This window comes from Thamnophis elegans, chromosome 1, assembly GCF_009769535.1.
Source record: "Thamnophis elegans isolate rThaEle1 chromosome 1, rThaEle1.pri, whole genome shotgun sequence".
NCBI classification, from domain to species: domain Eukaryota; kingdom Metazoa; phylum Chordata; class Lepidosauria; order Squamata; family Colubridae; genus Thamnophis; species Thamnophis elegans.
In genome coordinates, this window is record NC_045541.1 from 82,119,822 (window position 1) to 82,134,985 (window position 15,164).

The following is a 15,164-nucleotide window of genomic DNA, read 5'->3' on the forward strand; positions in this document are numbered from 1 at the left end:
TGTTGTGCTATTTCTGAGATGGAATCTTAGTCTAAACATATGTTTCAAAAATATGCGCACTTCCAAATTGACCTCTATGAAGCTTTTCTTTTTGAGTCACTATTTATTTAAAAAGTTTAAATAAATTTAGCTTTATTTTGTTAATTTTTTTTAGACAAGAATCTTCAGAAATTAGATGTTGAAATTAGATCAGGAGGTTGAACAAGATGTGTTACTTCATTTCCAGTAGCTCCACACCTTTACAACTTTGCATAGAAAATCTGTAGGGAAATCTAAAACCTCATTTGTGTATCACACTTAAAATGCTTAAGTAGCAAGCTGGTAATCTACTTGAGTTTGGTAGAACTTTCTGCAGTCACTCAGAGAAAGAAGGCTTCCATGTTAGTTAAACGTGTTTTTGGAATAGCCTTCATGTCATCTGCATCCTAAATTAACATGTAGATCATGATTTCATTCCGTGGTTTGTGGTAACCAGACATACAGTGGTGTATCTCATGCTGAGCTGATACTCGATAGATAAGTAGTTTGCAAGAAAAGCCAGCAGATATATGGGAGAGTCATCATTCTCCTTTGAGGAAAGGTACTCTTAGTGCTCAAATGAACAAGCCCCACTTTCTTTTCCTTCTCTCTCCCATTCTTCTAAAGAAGCTTTCATCACATCCAATAAAAGTTAGGACAGGTTCCTTCTGCATTAACTTCCGTAGTTGGTCCAGAAAAATTAATATCTTCTTTGTATGCATGCTTTTTTATATTTTCATTGCAAGCCCAGTCTCCCCAAACCTTCTTGAAGCTTGTATTCAACAGGAGTACATTATTTTCTATGGATCTTCCTTACCATCTTTCATGATTATTGTGTTTTGTATGTGACCCTTATTTCTGCTGATCTATTCGCAAGGCCAGTTTAGTGTTTGATTATCATTCCCAAAATATGTTTTTAACCTGCTTCAGTTGCCTTAACAAGCTTTCCGAACTTTTCTCTGATATTTGGAGGGATGGCAGATTTCCCTTAAACAGATAGGGTTCAGTGTCAGAAAATTTATGTATGTGTGTTGAATTCACATATATGTAAGGCACAGGTGTCTGTGAAAATGACTGGGCTCTATAACAGAGATCCTTGTCCTGGTTCTTCCTGCAATGCCACTCTAACATGCAAATGCATATGCAAATGTATACAACAAGAAGGCAAATGAGATTCCCATATGTGAGCAGTTCTCACATGTAGGTCTAGGGATAGAGTCAACAGTGGACAATATAGAAACAGTACTGGGAAATGCAAGGCTGTTCCTTGTGAATTTCTGAAATGTATATAGGAGATCTCAAATTTGTGGCTTTGTGGTAAAACTAGAACATTTTCACCACTGATCATGCTGGATTACATTGCTCAGCCTTCTAATTCAGCAACATCCAAGAACTACAACTCGGCAAATTTAAAATATTTTTAAGGAAGCTAAGGGCTGCATTATTTTTATTCATTTGAATATTCTTTAATTTTAATTATTAATTGATGGCTACACAATTAGGTGAATTACTAGGGATGTTTTCAGTACTTATGGTCTTAATATAAATCCTGCAACATACTTAGTTTATTGGGGTTTTTTTTGTCCTCCCGTAGCATTCTTCTGTGTACTTTTCTGTTAAAAAGTTGTAATTTATTTTGATCATCTGTATGCGAAATACAGAATGCAAAAATACCATTTTATCTTCCAGGAGATATAGGAATCTGCTTGGTGTCCATGCTGTGATTTAAAAGATTACAGTTTTCTTTTCATGAAAGTAACAGAGCAGAATGAAAACAGTTAACAAGAGACTAAGCCTTGAATAGCTGGATGCGGTGTCTTTCCTTCAAATATTTTGAACATGAGTTTAAAAATATAATATTCATGTATAAAAATAATATGAAGTAGTGTTCAAACATATAAGCATCAATGAATTTATCACTAGATTGAATGGTAATCTGATTATAGCTGAATCCATTAAGCTTCAATAATCCTATTTTGTTTTCTCTTTCATTTCCTGGTCAAGTGGTTATCCAGGCTACCCTTATACTGCACCTAGTGGGCCATTTCCAGCAACAACCAGCACACCACATTATCCTTCTCAACCTCCCGTAACCACTGTGGGTGAGTAATTTCAAAAGAACCATTTCAAGGTGGAAAACGAGATTTGCATCTGCAAATGTACAAACCAAAATATTTACATTTACAAAAATTGTTGTTGGTTAGAGCAACAAAAGAAACCTATGATAAAAGCAGTATTTGATTTTTTAAACTAATTCTTACATTACATATATTGTTTTTCTTCCAATATTTGATTTACAAAAAGAAGGAATGATTTCTGCTGTTTCATTCATGAGGAGTCTTTTATTTTTAATTGATTGCTGTATGTGATAAAAATTTGTATGTGTTTGAAACTGTCATCTTAGCAAGTTGAAAATGAATTAAAGCCAAAAAGCAAATAGAACAAAATTACGTAATTGTTTTATTCTCTAATCTTATTCTGGGAAGCTAATCTTAGTTTTGACATTTAGATTTTGGGAGAAATTTTAACATGCTAACAAATGCATAGGAATACCGACAGTGTAATCACTACAATGCAAATAGTGATGCTGCAGCTAAATATAGTATAGTAAAGAATATAATTACAGATAAACATAGGAAACCTTAACAGTCAATGTTGCTGAAAATTTGTTTGAATAGGCTTGAGGTATCTTCAATATGTTCTTCAATGCATTTTCAGGCCTCCAGATTTCTTTTCTATTTATGTATTATTGAGCAAGTACATCATGTTAGAAGTAGCCTGAATATCCAATTTCATGGGTAGATACTCAATAGATGTATGACTATTGTATGTAAATTTTACTTTCTGTCAGATAAAAATTCAGATCAGCAGCTGTTTTTTATTCCATACATCGCTAAATTCCTTACTGTTTTGGACTAAATGGTGCATTTACAATTAAATCCATTTGTAATAAGTCCTAGAAATTTGGAAGCTATGACCACACCTTGGCTATTCATTTGATTGGGACTTTGCCTTCCCAAGAAGTAAACATAAATCTTGAAACTCAAAAATTTGTTTAGAAGGCACAGCATCATTTAGTCCAGAAAGCAGACATGTTGTCTCTCTTGTAATAATATTTTGTTGAAAAGCCAGAATGTATCCCCTTTTCCTAGTCATGCAAGATTACCAAGGGAGCTAATGTAGAAAAACAGAAAATAATTAAGATTTAATTAAATGCCTAATAATATAATTATAAAATTTTCAAAAAAAAGAGTAAATCTTAAGCTAAGATAGACGGAACTAAATTTGGCACCCAAGACAATTTATTCCATAACTTGGGAACATCATGGAAGAAGTCCCCCTCCTGCGTTCTGAACGTGTCTTTAAAAAAAGGACTTTCTCAAAGACTTTAGTATAGTATAGTGGATACTGGTTTGTAATTATACAAATCTTTTGGATTTAGGATTTTTTATACTTTAAAAAAATATCTTGTAAGTGCCTCTTTGAAGACAGAAGATGGTCATTGTGTTTAAGCATGAACCTTGGCTACTTTAATTAACAGTGGAAATTCTAAAGGGGACAACAAAATCATCAAGACCTTCATATCTTCAAGATTTACAATGAATAGTCAACTTTATCTGCTGCTGCATTGTTCATTGTCTACTATTCCTCTCCACATACTAAAGAAGAAGATGCTATTCAGGATGGAAAAACAGCAACAACTTACAGGTAGTCCTCAACTTACAACAGTTTGTTTAGTGACCATTCAGTTACAAAGGCACTGAAAAAAAATGAGTTAGGACCGTTTTTCACACTTACAACCATTTCAGCATCTCCATAGTCACCTGATCAAAATTTGGATGCCTGGCAACTGACTTGTATTTATGACGGTTCCCGTATGCTGGGATCATGTGATCTCCTTTTGCGAGCTTCTGACAAGCAGAGTCAGAATTTAACAACTGCAGTGAATCATTTAACAACTGTGGCAAGAAAAGTCATAAAATGAGACAAAATTCACTTAACATATGTTTCACATAGCAACAGACATTTTGGGCTCAATTGTGATCATAAGTCGAGGACTACCTGTATTTGGATCTGACGCAATAAGAATGCAAAATATGGTTCCTTTTGCTACCTTCACTTTACAGAATGCAAAGAGATGCTAGTACCTGCTCAACCTGAGGTTCCTGAGATTTCTTTATTGGTGTTCAAACTGTCATTCCTCCTGTTTCATCATTTGTATCCGCCTACTTAATCAGATGTCAGTAAGAGACGGAAGTATACTTTGAATCAACAGTGTCCATTGCCTGGGATTATTTTGTAGTCTACAGATGAAGCAGGACTTTTTTTTTTTACAGTATTGTCAAAAACTCAGGAAGCTCAGCTCAAGCTCAGGAAAAAAATTGAATTTACACAGTCATTCAAATCTATTAACTGCCTGGAACAGACACTTTTAAGCTATCATACCTGCAGAGATTCATAATCTTCTATGAACATTTCATACAGACTCTTTGAACCTCGTATTACCAACTCTTTTTGAACTGAATGCCAAATCAAGAATGTATCCTGTTCCATGAATGGAATTTGATATTAGTGAGGACAGGTGTTCCCGAATCTGGAAATACTGTGCTGTTTCTTACTGGGTGACTTCAGCACATTCACTGAATATTCTCGACAAGAAGCCTAGCAAAATGCAGACACCAGAGTGTCAGGTAGAGAAGTAGGAAGAGAAGTCTTGGGAGACTCAAAATCATAATCGTCAATCTGTACTCTTGTCATACCTTTTTATTGTTTTAAAGAGGAACCTAAGCATTTGCATGTAATTCAGCAAAACAATATTGATCCTCCTTCAAAAAGTTGTACTATGGCTTCGTAGATACATAACTATAAGAGATATAATAAAAAAGTATTGTATCTGCACTGCTTTTTCAACCACTATCTGCCATGCTTGATGATCTCAATTAACTCTGGCATTCAATTACTTTGTGTTTTTTGACCTATGTAACTATATTTTGTTCTTATCTCTTAATCTCTTAAATTGTCTTGGTGGGGATTATGTCTAGGTTCAGTCTATCAATAATTGGTCACTGAATATTGAAAGCTAACAATGTTAACTGCTCTTTCAAGAAGAGCTAAATGTGTACTTGAGTCTTCACTTGGCAAAGATAGCTCCGAGTTGCTCTGGAAAATGTCAATAGATAGAGGGAATGGGGGGGGGGGAGTATGGTTTTATTTTTGTTGTTATATAACTTAGATGCAATCATTTCTCTGTAAACTGCATACACCAACATATTAACAGTTGTTTGAAGTAGTGTTCAAATCAGATTGGCAATATGGAAAGTTTTTGTGTGTTTATGTCTAACATTTTGATTGTTTTTACATGGAGCAATACAGAAAACTATTCTGGGTAGAGTTTTCAGAAAGGGCTTTGACCACAAAGTTGATGAAGGATTAATGTATGTTTGTTCTCTTAATAGCAGATGGCAGAAGAAAGCAGAAACAGGTATGGATTTGTGGTCATTCTTATGTTTTCTGGGCAGAAAAACGGGCACTTGAAAGAAGCTTTGGTCCACAATTGGGAATTCGACTGGAGGATGCCAAATTACATTGGCTAGGAAAGAGTGGAATGGTGTGGGATCAATTAGTTCCCATCCTGTTGCATACACGACGGAGGCTAACAGATCCTGATATATTGGTGATCCATCTAGGAGGCAATGACTTGGGGACAGCCAGTAATTTGGATGTCATAAACCGAATGAAGAAAGATTTTGGACTTCTTAAGCAAATATTCAAGAATACCTTTCTAGTCTGGTCTAATATCATACCCCGGAAAGTATGGAATCAAGAGATACCCCATAAAGTGATGGAGAGAAGCAGAAGAATACTCAATGAAGAAATGGGCTATTTTATACAATATATTGGAGGGACTGTGATCCAACATGATTTACTTGTACCAGAATCTCCTGGATTGTTCCACCTAGATGGTGTGCTCTTATCTGAGAGTGGCACAGATATCTTCAACCTGGATTTACAAAGTGCTTTAGAAACTTTGGTTTGCTTTTAAATGGAAGAAAAATGATACCCGTTATGTATTAACAACTGTGGAGACTTTTTACAAATAGAGAAAGCATGGTAACATGAATTTATAGATAACAGACAGCCTATGATTTAGCTGGGTACGGATTACTAAGGCAGTTATCTGTGACATTGCCCTATAATCTGCAAAGAATTTTTTTGTTAATGTGTTTAACTATTTTTTTGCAAATACAGTTTATTTTTTCATTTACTTTAATTCACTTCTCATGTATGTTGAATGAGACTGCCAAACAAATTTATCCTTAATTGATCCCATCTCCCCAAAGTGAATATAGCATGATTATATCAATCTACAGTATAAGTAACAGTTTACAAAGCTGTTTCATGTGAGTCAGATGGAACTAATTATTAAGTGTTAACATATTGGGGTTAGGAGTTATTCCAGTTCTCCTGTAGAAGTTTGACAAACTCTTTTGTGTATGCTTTGAGGATCATGCACAAGGAGGGGAAAGGAAGGAAAATCCCATTACGCAAATGGAAGTCAGCTAATGTATGTTGGATATAGCCCACTATTACTGATTCAGCATTGTACCTTAGAACATTTGTTCTGCTTTTCAAAAAGTGGAAGATTATATAAATATAAAGGGAAGATCAAATGAAGATCTAGTTTCTGACACACTGTTTTTTGAAAATACTTTTCCTAGCTAAAAATTTAAGCAATTCTATTTCACAATTGCATGTCTTATAGGCAGCAATTAGTGGCTGGTTTAAATGTAGTATTCTCAATTTAATACACATAATTTATTAAGATAGGAATATCATTTTAGTCCCCCACATTCTTCTCCACCTTTCTGCCTTTTGTACTAGCTTTGATCCAGATCACAATATCTGTTAGTATTGAACTGTGGTATAAAATTGTTTCATTTACTGAACTCTTAATAATATGCATTGAACCATATCTCCCTATTTTTGGCATAATGGAAAATTGGTTTAAAAAATGGGGACTAAAGAATTGCTTCTCCTTCTTCTAGCAATTGTTCTAGATATGAGAGCTCTTAGACTTGCTGTAAGAAAGGTTTCAATGATTCATTTTTCTAATGCATGCAAAATAGTATCATATGCTTCTTAGAGCAGTTATGATACTTGTAAAATGCTATTTTAAATGAGAGGGTCTACAAAAATATTGTTTGTTAACTTTGAGTGAATAGATCGCTTGTGATAATTAAAATGAAATTGTAATGATTTTCCTGTCAATATTCCCCCTGGGATATCAAAGCACTTTAGAGTTTTTGTTTGCTGTGCTTGAAGAAAATCTTTCTTTGATTCCAAATGCATAAAGGTAGAGATGGTCTGCTTATCCCAAAGGTATTGTTGAACTGTTTGACAGTAGCGCTATAAGAGAACAATGGCAGTTCATGGTTTGGCATCATTGATTTGAACCAGAATTTGCCTTGAAGGATTGTTCAAGGGAAGTACAATTTTAGAAGCAAGTAAGGAAAATTTACAATACAGAGACGTGTATATTTTCACACACAGCCCCTCCCCCACAAAACCCTCCCTAACCTACTGTGCAGTAACAATTTGTTTATTAAGGAGGAAACAATTTTGCAAACGAATCAAAACAAGACTCATTTTGTGTTTCAATATTGAATTCAACTTACACTGCATTTATGTGGTATTGTGACTTTAATTTTCTTAACAAGCAAGAAGGAAATCAATATTAATCATTTATGTCGATTTTCTGTCATTTCTGAAATGAGTTCCTTACTCAAAAGACTTCCAAGTCTGCTCAACCTCTAAAAGAGGGACTTTGAAAGCTTCATTCAATAATGAACTGAATGACTGAAAGTAAGACAAGTGGAATGGAATGTAGAAGACCAAGGTGTGGAGACGGCATCTTTTAAATATTAACTTCATAGAGTGAAACACTTGAGCAGATTTATTTTTTGTAATTTAGCTTAAGAATCTCTGAAGTTTCCAGCCAGATGAGGAGAATTATACTATCTGTGAGAGCAAATAGGACTGTGTTCAAATGTGTATGGCATGCTTCAGTTTTTTCCAGTGAGGGTTTAACAGCACAACTGTTGGAAACAGCAGTTTACAGATTGCCTTTTGTATATTTGCTTGTAAAAGAGCCTTTAAGCTCCAGTATTTTGTCAGGATTTATCTTTCATAAACTATTGACATTGGATATCTGTTTGAATCATCTGATTTCTATAATTTGGAGGGTTCTGTTTTAAAAATAATAAAACATTAGCCTTTGTTTTTTTGTACTGTATGGTATTAATGGGCATCTAATAATATCCTGCAATTTATTTTTCTCCAAATCCTGTTTTTGGAGCCATTAACAATCATGTGCTGACACGGCACTTAGTCTAATATCAGATATACTGGAAATGGTTGCATTTTCAATTATATTGGCTACCCTGAAAATAAAGCAACCATGTGGTATTTCAAAAGCTGAAAGCAAATGTTGGTGCCAGTATTTAATGGCCATTATTTATGGCTAAACATAATGGCTTTGATTCAAGCTTGTTTTTACCAGGACTTGAAAATGCCTTCCATTTGCACATGGTAGTCTCCTAATTTTTCCTGTCCAGATATTCATCCCTGTGCTCTAGTCTTGGGATACATATTTGCCAAACTGGTTTTGTGCCAGAGGGGCACTGGGCTCTATAAATAAGAAGAGATGGGGGTTGACCTGTTTATTGAATACAGTGAATTATTATTCTTTAGAGAATAATTTGTTTAAAATATTAGAAATAGTCTTTCAGTCACAAATACTGAATATATATATTTACATTTGGTTAATATGTATAAAATCATTAAAACAACTACACATTGATTCTCTCTTTGTGAATAAGCAATACTACCATCAATAAAAGACCTACTGTTGCATTTAAATATTAGGGAATAGTTTGTCTGTCCACAACCAACATGGTGTTCTGTATATCTCAGATTTTGATAATACAGATACGTTTGGCAGATAATTACCTACAGCAGCATGAACCTAGTAATAGGTTTCATAGGATTCTCTGGGTGACCATAGTTTCCCAGAACTCGGTAACACAAACGCAAATATTTTAGTTCCACATCACACTACTGGTTGGTACTAGTATTAATTTTTAAAGATGTCAGTGTCCTTTACATAAAGGGAAATGTAATTGTTATATGTTGTCCAGGTATCAACCTCACAGGACAAGTACTTTGATATTCTACACTGCTAATGTTTCCTTTCATTGGATGACTCTCGTAATTCATAATTGGAAGGAGCTATGTTGGTGATGGGATGAAAGGAAGAGACGTTGTGCATTCATAACATCTCAGATTCGGTTTCTGGCATTTCTAATTAAATATAGCAGGTAGTAGAGTCAAGACTACAGCCTGATACTTCCAAGAGCCTCTTCCAGGCAGCCTGGCCAATGCTGGGATAGATGGACAAGTGGCTGGGCTTATCACTGTTTCTCTGTGTTCCTAAATCTCATCTGTAATGAGATCATTTGTAGAGCTTTTGGTTCAGCCCATGTGAAAATTTATGAATAAAAACCACTTTTTCCTGCTTGAAATAGGTCATTTTGAACTTGAAACAGATTGGATTTGAAATGTTTTGTGTTGTTTATGAAGTCCTTTTAAGCTTTTATTTGAAAGAGGGTGAAGAATGGTCTTGGTGGCATTCTGGGATAGATGATGTGTATTTACATGAAATAAATACTTATATTCCACAAATAGTTTCCCTTTAAAATGCAAGATGATCTTCCATTTGCTAAGTGGTTTTGGCAGATGTGCCATGCAAGATGTTGTTTAGTCTTCATTTCAGGATCATCTTATTAGCTAAAACCAGTAAATATTTTATATCTCCCAAATAATGTTCTCTGTAAGAGATGAGTTTTATAAATACTTGAGCTCTTCTGGGCAGGTTAGGAGAAGATGATGCAGAAATCAAAAGACTTCTGTTTTATTGTTTTATTTTTCCAGAAAATAATTCCCATTAAAAGAAATATAATTGTTCCTCTTTTTTTAGCAAACAAGCAAACAAAAACTTTACTCACCATAACGCTCTAGGTGGTTTCCACAGATCAGTTTAGTAGACTGAAAATGCTGCATATGACAGTGGCTATTATTTTGGATTTATAGCTGTTCTCCCTTTCTCAAGGACCAAGGGACATTTCAGGCCAGAACAAATTAATGAAGGAATCAGTGGTAATGGTTTGTTGTCAGTGTTCTATTTTTTATATTAGAAAAGTGACTTTATTGTACCAAGATAATCTCAAGACTATTTCATTCTGAACTTGAATTAAAGAAAAACTTAGCACATAGTATCCCTTGGAAGTCAGCAAATCACCTGTTCAGCGATTCCCGTCTTGATTTATAACTTTAAATGAATTTCACTCTCTTACATAAAATTTCTGCCACTTCTAGCAGAATACACCAATTTAATCTATTTAGATTAAATCTATTTAGATTAAATTAAGAAAATAATTGAGCAGTGTTAATATTTTAAGAAAAAATGTCTTATGAGTGATATTAAATGTCAGTTTATTGAGCAGCCAAGTTCAGTGCTGGGGGCTGCTTTTCTTTTGGGCTTAATTGGTAGTCTATATACTGTAAGGTCACAGTACCTTAAGGTCACTTCTGAAATCAGATTCCATATGGTAAAGGTTAAATGTTTCAAGTATTCCTTGTAATAAATGGCTGCATGCCACCTAGCTTCTTAGTGTGTGGCTAATTATGGAAGAAGGAAGGAGAAAATGCTAAGACTCATATTCTTAAAGGAGTAAACCAATATATTTTTCTTGTTTGGAATATATAATTTTCCTTGGTTCTTTGTACTTTTTTTAGACACATAAATTACACATACACACACACACACACACAATTATACATATGGTAATTGTTATTTTTTCTGGCCTTAAATTTGAGTTGTATGCAAGGTCTTCATAAATATGCACTTGTGAATAAGAAATCCAATTTGTGTTTGTCTTGTCAGTATAGAGATTGTATAGTATACTGTAGTTTTAGGTGGTAACTATCTTAGCTAAAAGACTCACATTCTTTGATTAGAATTGTTTCTTCACCGCCCTTTGCACTGCCAAGGATGGGCAAGAGGAAACTCTGAGAGGGAAAATTCTGACATGCAAGTTTATGTTGGCACAATAGGCTCTCCATAGGAGACTTCAGAGGGCCTGTTTTGGAAAAGTGTGAATTTAACAGCATTGTTGAGCTGGGATACATCAAAATGTTTCAGGCAATTCCAGAAGGTTTTTAAAAACACAATGGGTTTTTAACATGATATTAAAATTATAGTCTGTCTTCTATGAAACCTGCATCCTTCCCCTCCTTTTCCCTACACCTTACCCCAGTTTAAATCCTACATTAGTCTAGCCACTTTGCATCTGAATTGTGAACTACAGTTCACAAAAGATTATGCCTTTCAAGAAAAATGGACTTTGTTAGTTAGCAAAAATGAGTCCAGATTATCTAAGGCAAAAGGTAGGTGAATTTGAAATAAGACTATTACATACAATTTTGCATTCACTTTGTTGTTGTAAATCATGGTACCCTTTTAAAAATAAGATATATTCTATATTACATCGTTGTTTCCTTTTCTATTCTAATTGAATTTTATTTTTTGTCACCTAAGTACATTAACACTGAAATCCCAACAGCACTTCCGTGTGTGTAAAAGTGGCTTGTTGAAAAACATACATAGTTGCCCTTTATTCTTTTTTTTTTTTTAAAGTTTTCTTTGTTTGCCATTTGTTAGTCATTTGCTTGGGAGCTTTAAAGAAATGATTAGAACCAGTTTGGAGCTTTTATTTGCCCATACAAACAGAATGCATCTAGCAGCATTATCAACCTCAGTTTCTCCATTTCATTTCATTCTTCAAAATATGCATGTCCTTTAAAGAATTACAGTAAAACCGTTAATATCAAGTAATGTAAAAATGATGGGTTTTTTCATGATGATATTAACTTTAAGAGATTTTCAGTATGTTTCTTGGCAAACTGAACACTCTATCCAATATAGTCCGTAAATTGTATTTTAATACACCATATAATATTGGCATTTAAGAAAAATTGTATTTATTAGTGGAAAATGTCTAGAGTTCTAAAAATGTTTAATTTATGTAACATTTGTTATGCAGAAAGATTTCTTAGTTTGATACCAATTTTCAGAGTTCTTTGCATATGGCAGGCTTGCTTATTTTCAAGAGAAGAGAGATTTTAGGGAACAGTGATCAGCATGATAGACATTCAGAACCTCGATTAAACTTGTTCCTAAGACTCAAAATGAAAGTATGAAAAAGAATAAGATACTTTGATATATGCTGAAATTCATAAATGAACTTTAAATATGTTGAAAAGAAAATAGAAACTGTACTGTTCAACCATCCTTCATTAGATTCTGAACTTGAAGATTTTATATTCATTTTTGTTACACATCATTAAAACCTGAGTTTAGAAAAGTGAAAGCCAGAAGAAAGAAAATTTTAAAAGGAATTATCGCACCTTCTTCAGCATCATATGAAGTTCAAAATGAAGAAATTTGGATCAGAATCTGTGACCCTGAAAATCAATTTCATCTGAAGATCAAATCCGAATAAATGAAGTTGACAAGAAAGAATGGAAGTTGTGGGAAGAATAGACATTTTCAGTCATTCACTATTTTTATTTGTTGTGTGGACACTTCAAAAATATTGATATTGTATTGATATGTATTAATAACTGGTATTACTGGAATGGACATATCAGAATCCCTTTCATAATCTGGATGCTGCTTCAGCAATGGAAATCTTAAAAGAAACAAAAAGGACTCATGATTTTGAAAAAAGGCTGTGATTTAGAAGAAGAATGTTAATATTAAGAACATTTATGGATGCGGCAAACTCAGACTACATGTGAAACCTGTGGCACTTTGAGTTGGTGTGTTAAGGTAAAATACAATTTTTATCATAAAGGGCTGTTCCTAATTCTTGCTATTTTGGATACTGTTGTAATACATGTAACTTAAAATCATTTTAGCCCGAATGTTTGAGAAGAAGAATTAAAATAAGAAAAATCATTTGTGCATGACAAATACCTGGCATCACATGTCAAATGATCATAATATTTGCCCTGTAGCTTTTTACAACTAGGATGGAAAGAAAAGAACATTTGTATAAAAATAAAGTAGGGTTTCTTTATTTTCAGTATATAGTGCTCTTACAATTCTTTTTTAAAAATAAGTAACAGCAAGCAATAATGATCAGTAATAGTCTGAGATAGACACTTCTTAAGTTTTCCTAATGAAAATTTCTACTTATGGTGTATCCACCAACATCGGAGTAATTCAAGTGCACTAGATGCTTATGAAGTTTGAATTCCTAAGAAAGGCCTGCTATTTATTTAAAATTTTATTTTTAATTAATAAATTGTGGAAGCTTAATTAATCTTTTTTGCACTAGATGAAAGCTCCTAGAGAACTGGTTGAAATTTTTATAACTCAGTTATAAACTATGATGAGATAAGTAAACCCATATTAAATTGGCCAGGGATCCATTTACAGGTGGTCCTCAACTTACCACCACAATTGAGCCCAAAATTTATGTTGTTAAAAAGTGAGAAATTTGCTAAGTGAGTTTTGCCCCATATTACGACATTTCTTGCCACAGTGAATCACTGCAGTTGATAAGTTAGTAACCTGGTTGTTAAGTAAATCTGGCTTCCCCATTGACTGCTTGTCAGAAAGTCGCAAAAGGGAATCACATGGCTCTGGGACGCAGCAATGGTCACAAGTATGAATCAGTTGCTATGCATCTGAATTTTGACACATGATCCTGGGAATGCTGGAAAGGTGGTAACTTAAAAAATGGTCATAAATCACTTTTTTCAGTGCCGTTATAACTTTGAACGGTCACTAAATGAACTGTTGTAAGTCGAGGACTATCTGTATTCCTAAATGCATTGAAAGTTCACAGATATACCCTTCTAAAGTATGACTTTTCCAAGTTAGCACGAGGTGGTATTCCTTTTGTGTTTTTTTCCCTTTAAAATATTCAGAGGTCACGCCCAAGGGTCTGTCTGAGGAAGTGGATAGCAGCACTTCTGTGATAGTGGTTTTTATTCTGCAGGTCCCAGCAGAGATGGCACAATTAGTGAAGACACTATTCGAGCTTCCCTTATATCAGCAGTCAGTGATAAATTGAGATGGCGAATGAAAGAAGAAATGGATCGTGCCCAGGCAGAACTCAATGCCTTGAAGCGCACAGAAGAGGATCTGAAAAAGGGTCATCAGAAGCTTGAAGAGATGGTAACTCGTCTAGACCAGGAGGTGGTAAGCAGGAGGATACTCTTCCCTGAATAATTTTGGCTGTGCATTAGTACCTCTCCCCCCCACCCCCCGCCCTTCCTTCTACTGCGAGAGCATATGACCTGTGGTCAAACTTGTCTTCATAATGGTAGACAAATTGCAAAAAAAAAATCATATGTGAAGGTGGAGTGTGTACATTTCTTTTTATTCATAATTATAGATTTTAGAAATGTAACTACTGTAGGATGTAGAAATTAGGTTAAATGGATATTGTGTAGTCTTATTAAATAGGGAACTTTTACATACATAAAAATGTATTTTACAATCTGTCAAATATTGGAAGGAAGCACCTGAGCATGTGTTGTTATAAGAAGGTAAGCTGAAATAATTTTTGCTTGATAAGATGCATGTGATTTATTCTGAATCTGAAGGAGCAGTTTTTAATTATTTGTGGAGATCACATATCTATAATGAAACGGTGACACCATCAAAATGGGCAGGTCCAATGGGGAAAACACACTATTCCTAAACAACGGATTGAGCACAAAATGAAGTCATGACAAGCAGTTTCTGAAATTAAATCATACTTAATTATTAAGAAGGGCATTGAAAATTATTTTTTATAATAATATGTATTTATAGAAATATATGATAGGCCAGACTGTTGCATTTCAGAATGACTACTGTAATGTTGGGAAAACATAGTCAAATACTCAAATGTATTTGAGATCTAGAGTAATATCTAGTGAGTTAAAGGAAAAGATGAATAAAAGAATTTATGATAAAGGCTTATAAAATTACAAGGGCATTGAGAAAGTTAATTGATTATTCATTTTCTTAT

General features: G+C 34.0%; 1 protein-coding gene across 4 annotated transcripts in view; it reads left to right on the forward strand.

Annotated features, from left to right (window-relative positions):
* Positions 1-15,164, forward strand: part of TSG101 (tumor susceptibility 101) — a 34,674-nt gene that overhangs the window by 16,405 nt on the left and 3,105 nt on the right. For 2 of the 4 annotated variants that reach the window (XM_032222264.1, XM_032222284.1), the window contains 2 exons: positions 2,023-2,120; positions 5,475-8,296. In XM_032222264.1, the coding sequence (XP_032078155.1) occupies positions 2,023-2,120; positions 5,475-6,061 (685 nt within the window). In that variant the 3' untranslated portion in view covers positions 6,062-8,296. Of the gene's footprint in view, positions 1-2,022; positions 2,121-5,474; positions 8,297-14,144; positions 14,348-15,164 lie in introns of those variants that run through there. The other 2 variants (XM_032222270.1, XM_032222277.1) reach the window with 2 other exon arrangements.